Below are 13122 nucleotides of genomic sequence, written 5' to 3' on the forward strand. Positions count from 1 at the left end.
ATGTCACATACACACACTGCCCACTTTAATCTTAACATTTTCTTAAATAAATGCCAGACTTACTATGACTCCCAGGCCCTGCATGGCCCAGCCTCATCCTCCTCTCTAGCCTCATCAGCCACTAAACTCCCCTTCCCTTTTACGTGCCAGTCACCCTGCAGGTCACTCAGTCCCTCAAGCACCCAACTCCCCTCCCACCACAGGGATTTGGCACATGCTGTTCCCTCACCTCACCCCACCCTGCTTCATTTGGTGGTTCTTGTCAGTTTTATACTTGCTTGGGTTTCCATTTTGCCTTGGCTTCCAGGAAGCTCCAATCTAGAACCGTGGGCTTCCTGTAGTAGGAGTCTAGGGCCTTATATGATATTTTTGGCTTTCCAATCTCACCACTCAGATCTGTCTTACCTTCCTTTCCATATTTTCTTTTTTGTCAAATTCTTTTTAATTTTATTATTATTTTTTAGACAGAGTCTCACTCTGTGTCCCAGGCTGGAGTGCAGTGATGTGATCTTGGTTCCCTGAAACCTCCACCTCCGGGGTTCAAACGATTCTCCTGCCTTAGCCTCCTGAGTAGCTGGGATTACAGGCTCCCATCACCACGCCTGGCTAATTTTTGTATTTTTAGTAGAGATGGGATTTCACTATATTGTCCAGGTTTGTCTCGAACTGCTGACCTCAAGTGATCCACTCACCTCGGCCTCCCAAAGTGCTGGGATTACAGGTGTGAGCCACCGTGCCCGGCCTTGCATGCAGCAGAATCTCAATAAATATAGCCAAAATACATGGATTTTAAACTTATTTTATCTGGCTGAGTTGTTTGCATCCCTGTAAATTGTCTTCGCTCCCATCTGGAACATAGTGGAGTATTAACACAGCAGGGTCCCCACACTGGGCTGGGCACTGCATCTACCCCACACCCCTGCAAAGCAGGCAATGTTGTTTTTAAGTCCTTGGGGAAAATCAGCAGTTGTAAGATGTGCTTTTCTGATTTTCCCACAAGACCCTAACAGTGCTGGGCACACAGTAGGTGCTCAGAATAACCTGTTCATCAGTTGCCTGGAAATCTGCAAGCTGCATTTCCCCATTCTTAATTTTCATCATCTGAAAAGGTCTCTGGTTATCTCATTCCTAAACTATTAGGCAGTCCCCACTCCGTATGAGGGAGGGATTCCTCATCCGTGACACCTGCTTCCCAGAAGGAAGTTTCTGATCCCTACAGGACTGGTCTCAAAGGCAAATCAGTGTTTGCACAGCAAGACAATTTGGTTTGCTATCAGAGAACTGCTTCTTTATGGCTATTATTTAAATCTCCACTTCTGCTGCATTCCCACTTTGCCATAAGGTGTTCCTAGAAGCAAGTGACCTCCCTCTCCCCTCCACCCTCTGGCCCTGTGGGCTCTGGCCCTGGGTCCTTACCCATCCAGACTTCCCCAAACTGCCCAGCTCCAAGCTTCTTCTCCAGCTTGAGGGATTCCCGAGGTATCTCCCAGGCATCTTTCTCCCAAGGCTTCTGGGGCTTGGAAGACACGCAGGGCACCGACAGTTTCTGGCAGAGCCCATCGCTCCCCTCTGGAACAGAGTCCCTGGTCAATTGAGAGCAACAAGCACCGAGCCAGCCAGCCAGAGGTTGCTCCTCGGAGGCCACCCTGCCTGGCCCACTGGATCTGTCCAGTGTTCCACCTGGTGGCCACCATCAGAGACATTCCCAAGCAAGCAGAGTGTGACGGGGTGCCACCTCTACATCCTGGTCACCCCACCCTCCTGCTCAACAGTCCTAAGCCTTCAGAAGCACCCAAAGCATCTGTCTGGGGATGGCCAGGAAGAACACAGCAGGTCTCAGGGGCTGCAGTGCATCCATGACTAGGAGTCTCCAGGACCATCGCGGTGGGGATGCCGCCGCCCCCCGCCCCCGGGGTGGGACTCACTCTTGTAGTGGTCCACCAGCTCCTGCAGGGTGCTGAAGGTGCTTCGGGGGGATATGTAGAAGCCCCCGTTGTCCAGGGTCCGGATTTTGTAATGTTTCACAGTATCTCCCTGCCGAGGGTCGTAGTCTCGCACGGACAAAGAGTAGCTTCCTGAATTGACCAAAGAGAAACCCCTCAGAATGGCATCTTGGAGGCCTGCCACCTTGCATTAGCGCTCTCACACCCCATAAGGCTACCGCTCGCACCTCGGCAGAAGTGCACGAGGGTCTGAGTGGGCTGTGGGAGTCAGGCATCCTGGGCTCTCATCCAGGCTCTACCACACCCCCCCGTGAGACCTTGGCCACGTGACTATGTCACCTCTCTATGCCTCATTTTCCTCATCTGTAAAATGGGAATAGTTTTCATGCCTCCCTACCTGATCCTATTGCCTGATGGCTAAAAGAAGTAACCCCTGTAAACTACTTGGAAACTGAACACTCTGCAAATGTTGGCTATCATCATCATCTTCATTATTTCTGATCTATTGATCCATCTTTCTATCATCTACCCTACAAAAAACCAAGAAACCATACTGTACTTTTTACTTTTTCATAAGAACTCAGGCTATGACTTTTCTGGAAAAAATCCAGAAATCCAGTTCAGTTATTGAAATATGAACACGCTGTGGTAGGCTCAATAATGGTCCCTCAAGACGCTCATGCCCTAAACCCTGGAACCTGGGAATATGTTACCTTACATGGTAAAAGGGACTTTAGATATGTGATTAAGTTAAGGATATGGAGATGGAGGGATTATTCCAGATGATCCAGGTAGCCCCAGTGTAATCACTTGGGTCCTTGTTAGAGGGAGGTAGGAAGGTCAAAGTGGAAGAGGTGAAGATGGAAACAAGAGCTTGGACAGATGTCAGGAAGGGGCCATGAGCCAAGGAATGCTGTAGTCTCTGGAAGCTAAAAAAGGCAAGAAAATGAGTTCTCCCCTGAAGCCCCCAGAAGGAACCAGCCCTGCTGACATTTTGAGCCCAGTGAGGTCAGACCACTGATCCCCAGAACTGTTAGAGAATAGACGGATGTTGTTTTAAGCCAGTAAGTTTGTATTAATTTGTTACAGCAGCAGTGGGAACCTAACATACATATTAGGCTAGTGCAAAAGTAATTGCAGTTTTTGCCATCGAAAGTAGTGGAAAAAACTGAAATTACTTTTGCACCACCCTATATTATCACATAGAGCAGAAACACATAAGTCTTTCAGATCATGGCCACCGTTTTGCCGTTTGTCAGCTGAGTGCCCTTGGGCAAGTTATTAGTCCTTATGTCTCAGTTTTCTCTACCATGATAATAGCACAATGTCATAGGATTTGGGGAAGTTTAAACTTTTTTTTTTTTTTTTTTTTTTTTTTTTTTTTTTTGCGTTGGAGTCTCACTCTGTCACCTGGGCTGGAGTGCAGTGGTGCAATCTTGGCTCACTGCAACCTCTGCCTCCCAGGTTCAAGTGATTCTCCTACCTCAGCCTCCTGAGTAGCTGGGATTACAAGCATGTGCCACCATGCCCAGCTAATTTTTGTATTTTTAGTAGAGATGGGGTTTCGCCATGTTGGCCAGGCTGGTCGCCAGCTCCTGAGCTCAGGTGATCCACCTGCCACAGCCTCCAAAAGTGCTGGGATTACAGGCTTGAGCCACCTCACCTGGCCCGTTTATACTGTTGAATGAATAATAGTTTACCATACATGCCAGGCAAGTTCAAAGCACTCTGTGTAAATGAACAATGAATGAATAAGAATAATATTCATTATAATGAATTATAACTACATAAATTATATTATTTATTTAATGAATGAATAACTTCCTGGGGTAGGGGTTTTATAATATCATCATCCTCATTTATAGATGAGGAAACTGAAGCCCAGAGAGGTGAAGTAACTCACCCACAGTCACACAGCTAGTAAGTGGCACAGCTGGAATTCAAATCCAGGCAGCTGGCTCCAGAGCTGCTCTTAGCCACTCTGTCCCAGTTGTGGGTGAGACTGGCTTGGTTGCCGCTGGATGGGGCGTGGCAGGATCCAGGAAGCAGCAGGGTGGGATTCAGGGGCCTGATGCTGCAACTGTTATTAAATAGGCTACACTTCCCACCATGTCCCATCTCAGAGGGCTGTGAAAGCTGGACCAGGCTCATCTTCCTGCCCCACAGATCTGTGATGGTTTCTTTGATTTCTCTGCCCTTGTCTGCAGAATGGACCAGCCCAAGCCAAAAGCTGTCCTGGGCACAGCTAGAGAGGAGAAGCGCTGGGCTGTGCACAGCTTTGTCTTTTTGTCTCCTTTTTTTTTCCCCCTGGGAGCTTGAACAGGGCTTGCTGGGTGGGAGAAGGCAAAGCCCTAGCATTTACTGAGCTGCCACACTGACTGTGGGTAGCATTATCCTAGCCACATGAAAGCGTCGCCAGTTCAGATAGCTGAGGGTCAAGTAGAAGGCCACACGAGGAACACGCCTTTAATCAGTGTCCCCAAATCTGTTTGCTTCAGGGTACTGTGAGGTCACATTTTATACAATGTACTTGGCTTATTTGAGTCAAGCAGTTATGAACCTAAATAGTAAAGGTGGACTTAGAGCATGAAATCTGAAATCACAAGAATCCTACTGATGTTCATTGCTTTGAGGCAATGAGCCTCAATCGATGCCCGTCTGAGCTACGCGATGTTTTCCAGGCCTGTTCTTGCCATCCAGGCACCCAACCAGCATGAATCCACCCTTGCAGCACAGAAATGCCAGGAAGCTGGTCACCTGACATTAAAACTTCCAAAAGCTTCCAAGGAGCATTTTCAGCAGAGTCCCAGAGAAGGCTGGCTTGATTCTCTTCTGGTGACCTCATCCTACCTCATTTCCTTACAGAGGAAGGAAAGGAGGAAAGAGGCTTGTGGATAAGATATACTGTAATAGGTATTTTATTTTATTTTTTTAGAGATGGGGTCTTGCTATGCTGCCCAGGCTGGAGTCCAGCGGCTCCATTATGGCTCACTGCAGCCTTGAACTCCTGGACTTGAGAGATCATCTGACCTCACCCTTGCAAGTACTGGGGAGTACAGATGTGCGCCACCACGCTTGGCTAATTTTTCAAATTTTTCGTAGAGATGGAGTCTCATTATGTTGCCCAGGCTGGTCTCAAACTTTTGGGCTTAAGTAATCCTCCTGCCTTGGCCTCCCCTACTTGGTCTCTTATGGGTATTTAAAAAAAAAAACAAAACAAAAAACAATCCTGATACTTTGTAATCCTGACACTTTGGAAGGCTGAGGTAGGCAGATTGCTTGAGTCCAGAAGCTCGAGACCAGCCTAGGCAACATGGCAAAACCCCATCCCTACTAAAAAGAAAGACAGACAGACAGATAGAAAGACAGAAAGAAAAGATTAGCCAGTGTGGTGGCACCTACCTGAAGTCCCAGCTACTCGGGAGACTGAGATGGGAGATCATTTGAGCCCAGGAGGCAGAAGTTGCAGTGAGGTGAGATTGTGCCACTGCATCCCAGCCTGGGCAACTGAGTGAGACTCTGTCTCAAACAGAACAAAACAGGCTGGGCTCAGTGGCTCACACCTGTAATCCCAGCACTTTGGGAGGGTGAGGGGGTGGATCACAAGGTCAGGAGATCAAGACTATGCTGGCCACCATGGTGAAACCCTGTCTCTACTAAAAATACAAAAATTAACTGGGCGTGGTGGCAAGTGCTTGTAATCCCAGCTACTTGGGAGGCTGAGGCAGGAGAATCGCTCAAACCCTGGAGGCGGAGGTTGCAGTGAGCCGAGATCCCGTCACTGCACTCCGGCCTGGCAACAGAGCGAGACTCTGTCTCAAAAAACAAAACAAAACAAAAACCAAAACAAATGAAAAACCAAGTTAGTGAAGAGCAAGCTTCAGCTGGATGTTTCTTTGTTTTCAGGGCCTAAGCCACATGGCACTAGTGCCACTGACCTAAACCGGCAGCTGTGGGGAATTAGAAGGGCCAAGCCAGGCACAGAGCCTCAACCCTCCCTGGCTCAGGTGGTCAAGAGCAGGAGAAACCTGGCAGCCACAGCACCTGGTTGGGTTTTTCAGCCTTTGCTAAGGCATTTTCCAAGGGAAGGGTGGTGGCCAGTCCCACCTGGGGCACCTCTGCAGGGAGGACAGTGTGGGGAGGGCTGGTGTCACCTTTAGTGGTCTCGCTATCCCGGATCATGAAGGAGCCCAGCATGTTGCCGGGAGCCAGGAGTTGGCGCTCTGCGTCCTTCCGGCTGATGCCCTTGAAGAACCACCTGATGGAAAAGGGAGGGGACAAATGTGAACCTGGGGTCGTGCAGTCCTGTCCTGCCTACACAGGGTGCCTGTGGCCATGCAAGTCCCAGGGGGATGTCAGGATACAGAGGGTCTGGCTTCCTGCAGCATCAGTTTTACTCAAGGATTTTTTGGGGGAGAAAGGGGAAAGGAGCCATTCTTTTGATATCCAAATAGACATTTTACCAAGGTGAATCCTGTGTGCTGAGACTGAAGCCTATGCAATTTGGAGTGGGGGAGCTTCCTTTAAGAAAAATAATACAGCATTCCAAGTGCAAAAAGCTGACGGGTCATTCCAGTGCCGCTTGCTGTGAGGGACAGGAAGACAGAGTGGAAACAGACAGCAGTCTTAACCAACTGTGGTCAAAGTCTTACTTTTGCAGATTTCACAAGCATACAAGATCCTTCTTGGGACCTTGGAAACCTGTGAAGGGCCTGAGTTTTGTTAGCTTTGCAACCAATGCTCCTCTGCATATACAGAGTTGAATGTAAAGTTGGCATGAACTTCTAAGCTACAACGTGAGATTGGAAAGAATTTTATACTTAGGATCATATCCTGGGATCTTTTCTTCATTCTTCCTGAGTATTGGAGATATTTGGGTGGAAAAGTTCAAGCAGCAGCAGCTGAATCCATTCTCACCTTCACTAGGGTGAGGAGCAGTTGGAAAAAAGCCGCAGACCTGACTGACCTCAGCCCACCTTGGCCCTGCCACAAACCTGCAGTCTGACTTTGAGCAAGTTCCCTTCCTCTTTGGGCCTTTGGTTCCTCTGTTATCAATTGGGGAGAAAGTTAACATCTATCTTGCTGTCTACCCAACAGCTCTATGGAGTTGTCACCTGTATCATTCCTTTTTTTTTTGAGACCGAATCTTGCTCTGTCACCCAGGCTGGAGTGTGGTGGCATGATCTCGGCTCACTGCAACCTCTGCTTCTTGGGTTCAAGCGATTCTTTTGCCTCAGCCTCCCAAGTAGCTGGGATTACAGGCATGCACCACTACACCCAGCTACTTTTTGTAATTTTAGTAGAGACGGGGTTTCACCATGTTGGCCAGGCTGGTCTCGAACTCCTGACCTCAGGTGATCCACCCACCTCAGCCTCCCAAAGTGATGGGATTACACGTGTGAGCCACTGCTCCCGGCCCCATTTTATGGATGATGAAATTGAGGAACAGAGAGGGCAAGTAATTTGCCTAGAGTCACACAGCTGGGAAGTTGTAGAGGCAGGTTTTGAAGTTAGGCAGTCTAACTCCAGAACCCGAGATCTTAATCACCATGCTATGTTGCCCATCTACCTTCTTTGCTTTCATGTTGTAAAGTGACTTGTGCCATGGTAAAATATTCAACAATGTAAAAGTAAGAACGGTCTCCCTGACAATTCTGCTCCTAGGAAGTTATCCCATGTATCTTGCACAAGGGAGAAATGACATATACACCAGGAGATTCGCTGCAGTACATGCCTGGAAACAACTTAAGAGACCACTGTATGGGGCAGAGGTTAAATGGACGGTAGGACATCTACGGGACAGACCCCCTGTGGTATAAAAAGGAAGGAGGTGTCCGGGAGCACTGACTCACGCCTATAATCCCAGCACTTTGGTAGGCCGAGGCAGGCAGGTCCCCTGAGGTCTGGAGTTCGAGACCAGCCTGACCAACATGGAGAAACCCTGTCTTTATTAAAAATACAAAATTAGCCAGGCATGGTGGTGCATGCCTGTAATCCCAGCTACTTGGGAGGCTGAGGCAGGAGAATCACTTGAACCCGGTAGGCGGAGGTTGCAGTGAGCCGAGATCGCACCATTGCACTCCAGCCTGCGCAACGCAGTGAAACTCCTTCTAAAAAAAAAGGAACGAGGTGCTGCATGGAAGGTCTGAACGAGAGGTATGGAACAGTGTGTGTGGTATCTACCACTTGTGTGAGACAAGTGGGAAGAGATGTCTGTTCTTATATAAGGAAGAAGCATCTGGGAGGACTCACGAGAAACTGGTTGCTTCTGGGGAGGGGTTGGGGACAGGGTGGGAAGAAGACTTTTCACTCTCTCTTCCACATGCTTCCCCACATTTGCATTTTGAAACATTTGAAAGTATTGCCTATTTCAAGGGGGAATGAGAGAAACTAAGAATCCATCCCGCCCTGATTCCCAAGGTCCCAGTTGTGCTCCCCAGAGGCAACCTCTGTTAGCAGTTTCTTGATTCAGACACAAGGACCCCTGAGTGCCCTGAAGACAGATATGTGTATTCATTTTTAATTTTTATTATTGTTTTTTGAGATAGAATCTCGCTGTGTTGTCCAGGCTGGAGTGCATTGGCATGATCTCGGCTCACTGCAACCTCTGCCTCCCAGATCAAGCGAATCTCGTGCCTCAGCCTCCGAGTAGCTGGGATTACAGGCGCCCGCCATCACACCTGGCTAATTTTTGTACTTTTAGTAGAGGCAGGGTTTCACCATGTTGGCCAGGCTGTTCTCGAACTCCTGACCTCAAGTGATCTGCCTGCCTCGGCCTCCCAAAGTGCTGGGATTACAGGTGTGAGCCTCTGCGCCTGGCCAGATATGTGTATTTAGATCAGTGGTTCCCAAGCTGGGTCCCGGGAGCGGCAGCAGCAGCAGCTACCTCACCCAAGAACCTGTTAGAAATGCACATTCGGAATCTGACAGTGGGGCCCCGGAAAGCACTTGTTAGCCAGCAATCCGGGCGATGCTGATGCTGCTCGTGTCTGAGAACCCCCCCACCTAGATTATTTTGCCTTTGTTTGCAAATGATAACCCCCCATTCATGTTGTCTACACTCTGCATTTTCCACTTAGCAATTATGTTGCCTTTGAGAAATAATACCAGCCATGCCTCCTCCAAGGTTGCTGCAAGGACCACATGAGGTGACCCAGGCATTCTGTAAGTGTTCAGACCCTGGAGTGGAGAAACAGAATGGGATGACCCAGGGCAAAGCCTGGAAGAAGGAGAGAGAAGCAGCTCAGAGCCCCCAGTTCCACGATCACTAAGAAGGGATGGCATTATTATTATTATTTTTTCTTTTGACAGAATATCGCTCTTGTCCCCCAGGCTGGAGTGCAGTGGCGTGATATTTCGGCTCACTGCAACCTCTGCCTCCCGGGTTCAAGTGCTTCTCCTGCCTCAGCCTCCTGAGTAGCTGGGACTACAGGTGTGCACCACCACACCCAGCTACTTTTTTTGTATTTTTAGTAGAGATGGGGTTACACCATGTTGGTCAGGCTGGTCTCAAACTCCTGACCTCAGGTGATCTGTGTGCCTTGGCCTCCCGAAGTGCTGGGATTACAGGTGTGAGCCACCATGCCCAACCAGAAGGGAGTGGCTTTAGAGTGGGAAAAGCCCAGATGTTTTCATTTTTAACAGGCAAGCATCCCAAACCCATAGTACCATCTAGCTAGAAAGAGGAGGCAGAAGAGACAAAATAATGGGAACTGTCATTTGTCAACTTTTGATTGGCTGGTTTTTAATGGGATGTACTGCCACCCCTCAGTATAGTCATCTTTTTAATCATCAACCTCATCCACCATACAGAGAACATCTCCAGCGGGGAGCCCCATCTGAGTCATCTTGTATCCCTGGAATAGGGAATCAACAGGTATCTGTTGGATGATGGATGGATGGATGGATGAATGGATGGATGGATGGGTGGATGGATGGATGATTGAAGTATATTTTTAGAGTCAAACTAGACACGAGAAGAACCCACAGCCAAGAACGATGGGTTACGGGGAGCTCCTTGAGGGTAGGGAGATATCTTATTTGTTTCCACAGCCCTTAGCCTGGCACAGGGTTTGAAGAGTCATGGGCATGTGTTTTTCGAATGAATCAAATGAGGGATGGTCCAGGTGCAGTGGTTCAGGCCTATGATCCCAGCACTTTGGGAGGCTGAGGCGAGAGGATCACTTGAGCCAGGGAGTTTGAGACCAGCCTGGGCAACATAGGGAGACTAAAAAACTAGCTGGGCATGGTGATGCACACTTGTAGTCCCAGCTACTGGGGAGGCTGAGGTGGGAGGATCACCTGAGCCTGGGGAGGCTGAGGTTGCCGTGAGCTGTGATGGTGCTACTGCATTCCAGCCTGGGCAACAGAGTGAGACCCTGTCTCAAAACAAAACAAAACAACAAATGAGGGATGACTGGCCAGGTGTGAGCTGTCTCACCTCTCCAGAGACCCTTCTTGGCAAGACCATATGCTTCATTCAACAATATTTATTGAGCACTGACTGCATGCCAGCCTGTGCCGAGGATGCAGCAGCAGACAAAGTCCCCGCTCTCACCAGCTCTCTTCCTTGCAGGGCAGGCAGAGAATGCACGTGTAACCAACCAAAGAAACAAGGTCGTTTTGCTAGTAAAACATGTTCAGAAGGGAATAAAACAGGTTTCCACAAGAAAGAGTCACAGCGGGGACCCACTTTAGCCTCTCTTCCCTGACTGGAAGGATGAAACCTGAAGGAAGAGAAGGAGCCAGTCAAACCCAGAGTCCTGGGAAGAGTATGTGCCAGGCAGTGGTACAGTGTGTGCAGAGGTCCTGAGTTGCAAACAAGGTTGACTTTGCTTGACTCTTTCTGGAAGGTAGGAAATAGGATACTTACTCCTCTGTCTCCAGAGAGTCAACGCGGGCGACATAATTGCTTGGGATGTAGCCCTCCTTTCGGGTGGCCAGGGATCGAGCCTTCCACCACTCCCCAGATCTGAGGGACAGGAGGGAGTAAAGGTGTTAGGGGCAGAAGGATCATTCTCCAGTCTCCTCAAGCTCCCCAGCATTGACCTAGAAAATCCCCTGCCTCCAGAAAGCCAGTAGGGTAAGGGACAGGGCTGTGACTATGTCAGCCCCCCAGCATGTGCCCATGATTAGGGTAGGGATCCTTACGACAGTTCCTGTTGTGCATCTGAGGGTCTGGAATCACCCTGTCCACAGCCCAGAGCCCTGGGTCTCCGGCTCCACTCCTCTTCCCTGGACTTGTAACTTTGGTCTTATTAGCTATACCCATGGCAGGGTCCTGCGCCCATGGAGACTCAGAATGGTTCAGCTGGGGCTGATAATAGGGGAGAGTGGGCTTGGGGGTCCAACCAGGCATGACCTCTCCCATTCTCGGGATTCAGCACATCCTGGACACTATACCCACGATGGTGAAGGCTATAGGAGATCGGAGGTGGAAAACTCAGAGATCCAAGGATTTCCGAATGTTAAGGTCACCTTGATGGGGCCTGGTCCACAGGTAAAAACCGTTGGCTTAATCACAGGAGCCCTAGGAAGGCTTCCCTGAGAAAGCTTCACCCGTTCATCCCAGGCTGGACGTGCACTCTTAGTAAGTGCACAATCCCCTTCATCCAGGTTGAGAGCAAACCCTTCCTCCACTGTTGTGATGAGCTTCTCTTTAGACATTTGTACCCAGGATAAGATAGCCCATCTATCAGGTTCTTTATGGAAGCACAAAAGAGCACATAGTTGAGTAGAGGAGGCAGGTCTGTCTTAGGGGGAGTGGGATGGGGACTCACTCCTCTAGGACGACCATCTGGTCCCCCTTCTGGAAGCTGAGGTCTTCGTGGTGAATGGCCTCATAATCATACAGGGCAACCACGATGATGTCCTCAGAGCCTGTTGGAAAGGGAGACACACGGAGGGTGAGGTTTCGTCTAAGTGCATCCACAGCCCTGGGTGACCCTCGCCTGGCACCTGGCACAGCTCCGCACCCATCAATATATGGCTCCTAGTATAAGTAGGCATCTCACCATGCTGGGTGTGATTCTCAAGTTTAAAGCTAAATATGTTTTGTTCATGTTACTAAACAGCGTTCTAGAAACACAATAGCCTGTGCAAAGTACTTCAGAGGAAATTTCGGGGATTCTCAACGAGGGTTTGACTGTTTGGGATTTTTGCCTCAAGCTGAGTGAGCCTAGTGGAATCCTCTGCAGGACACGTGACTCCACTGCATCCGCTCGGAGATACTTACCCTCCCCAATTCCTGGTGTGTTCCTGTTGTTGCTATTAGGCCCCTGTAAGGAAGAAATGGGAGAAGGGTATGAATCTGACCAATGTGTGGGGACCCACGGAAGGTCTGTGTTGAGGATACCCAAGAGCATCTTACCCTAGCCCTGTATGTCATGGGAGGAGGCCCACATAGGGCAGGGGACATGCCTGGCACCACACAGCACATTAGGGGCAGAGCCAGCAAACAAAATGATCCAGGTTTTTTGTTTTTTGTTTTTGTTGTTGTTTGAGATGGAGTCTCACTCTGTCACCCAGGCTGGAGTGCAGTGGAGTGATCTCAGCTCACTGAAACCTCTACCTCCCGGGTTCAAGTGATTCTCCTGCCTCAGCCTCCCGAGTAGCTGGAATTACAGGCGCACGCCACCATGCCCAGCTAATTTTTTGTATTTTTAGTAGAAACAGGGTTTCACCATGTTGGCCAGGCTGGTCTCGAACTCCTGACCTCAGGTGATCTGCCCACCTCGGCCTCCCAAAGTGCTGGGAGAGCCACCATGCCCAGCCAGAATCCAGGTTTCTTGGGTTGTGGCCTTGGCCTTCCGTCTTGGACACACTGGGGGATGCTGCTTGACCCCTCCCCTCAAAACACAGTGAGGGGGTTGGTCCGGATCGGTGTTTTCTGACTACATTTGAAGAAATCATAGCCCCACCAATGATTTATAGTCCATAAATAAAGGCTCCATTATGTATGTGAAACAATCTAAATGTCCGTGCAAAGGGGAAATGACACCTAAACTGTGGTGTTCTAAGCAACTTCTTCTTCTTCTTTTTTTTTTTTTAAAGAGACAGGGTCTCCCTGTATTGCGCAGGCTGGAGTGCAGTAGTGTGATCATAACTCATGCAGTCTCGAACTCCTGAGCTCAAGCAGTCCTCCCGCCTCAGCCTCCCAAAATGCTGGGAGTACAGGTGT

The 13122-nt window shown here is 49.3% G+C and overlaps 1 protein-coding gene across 2 annotated transcripts in view; it reads right to left on the reverse strand.

Moving 5' to 3' along the window:
* The window catches only part of LOC105496179 (HCK proto-oncogene, Src family tyrosine kinase), a 48905-nt gene that overhangs the window by 15861 nt on the left and 19922 nt on the right, over positions 1-13122 (reverse strand). For both annotated transcript variants that reach the window (XM_011766330.2, XM_011766331.3), the window contains exons 3-8: positions 12178-12220; positions 11723-11822; positions 10816-10914; positions 6098-6201; positions 1926-2075; positions 1417-1569 (exon numbers count right to left, since the gene is read on the reverse strand). In XM_011766330.2, coding sequence (XP_011764632.1) covers positions 1417-1569; positions 1926-2075; positions 6098-6201; positions 10816-10914; positions 11723-11822; positions 12178-12220 — 649 coding nt within the window. The remainder of the gene's footprint in view (positions 1-1416; positions 1570-1925; positions 2076-6097; positions 6202-10815; positions 10915-11722; positions 11823-12177; positions 12221-13122) is intronic.

The sequence above is a fragment of the Macaca nemestrina genome, chromosome 15, assembly GCF_043159975.1.
Source record: "Macaca nemestrina isolate mMacNem1 chromosome 15, mMacNem.hap1, whole genome shotgun sequence".
NCBI classification, from domain to species: Eukaryota; Metazoa; Chordata; class Mammalia; order Primates; family Cercopithecidae; genus Macaca; species Macaca nemestrina.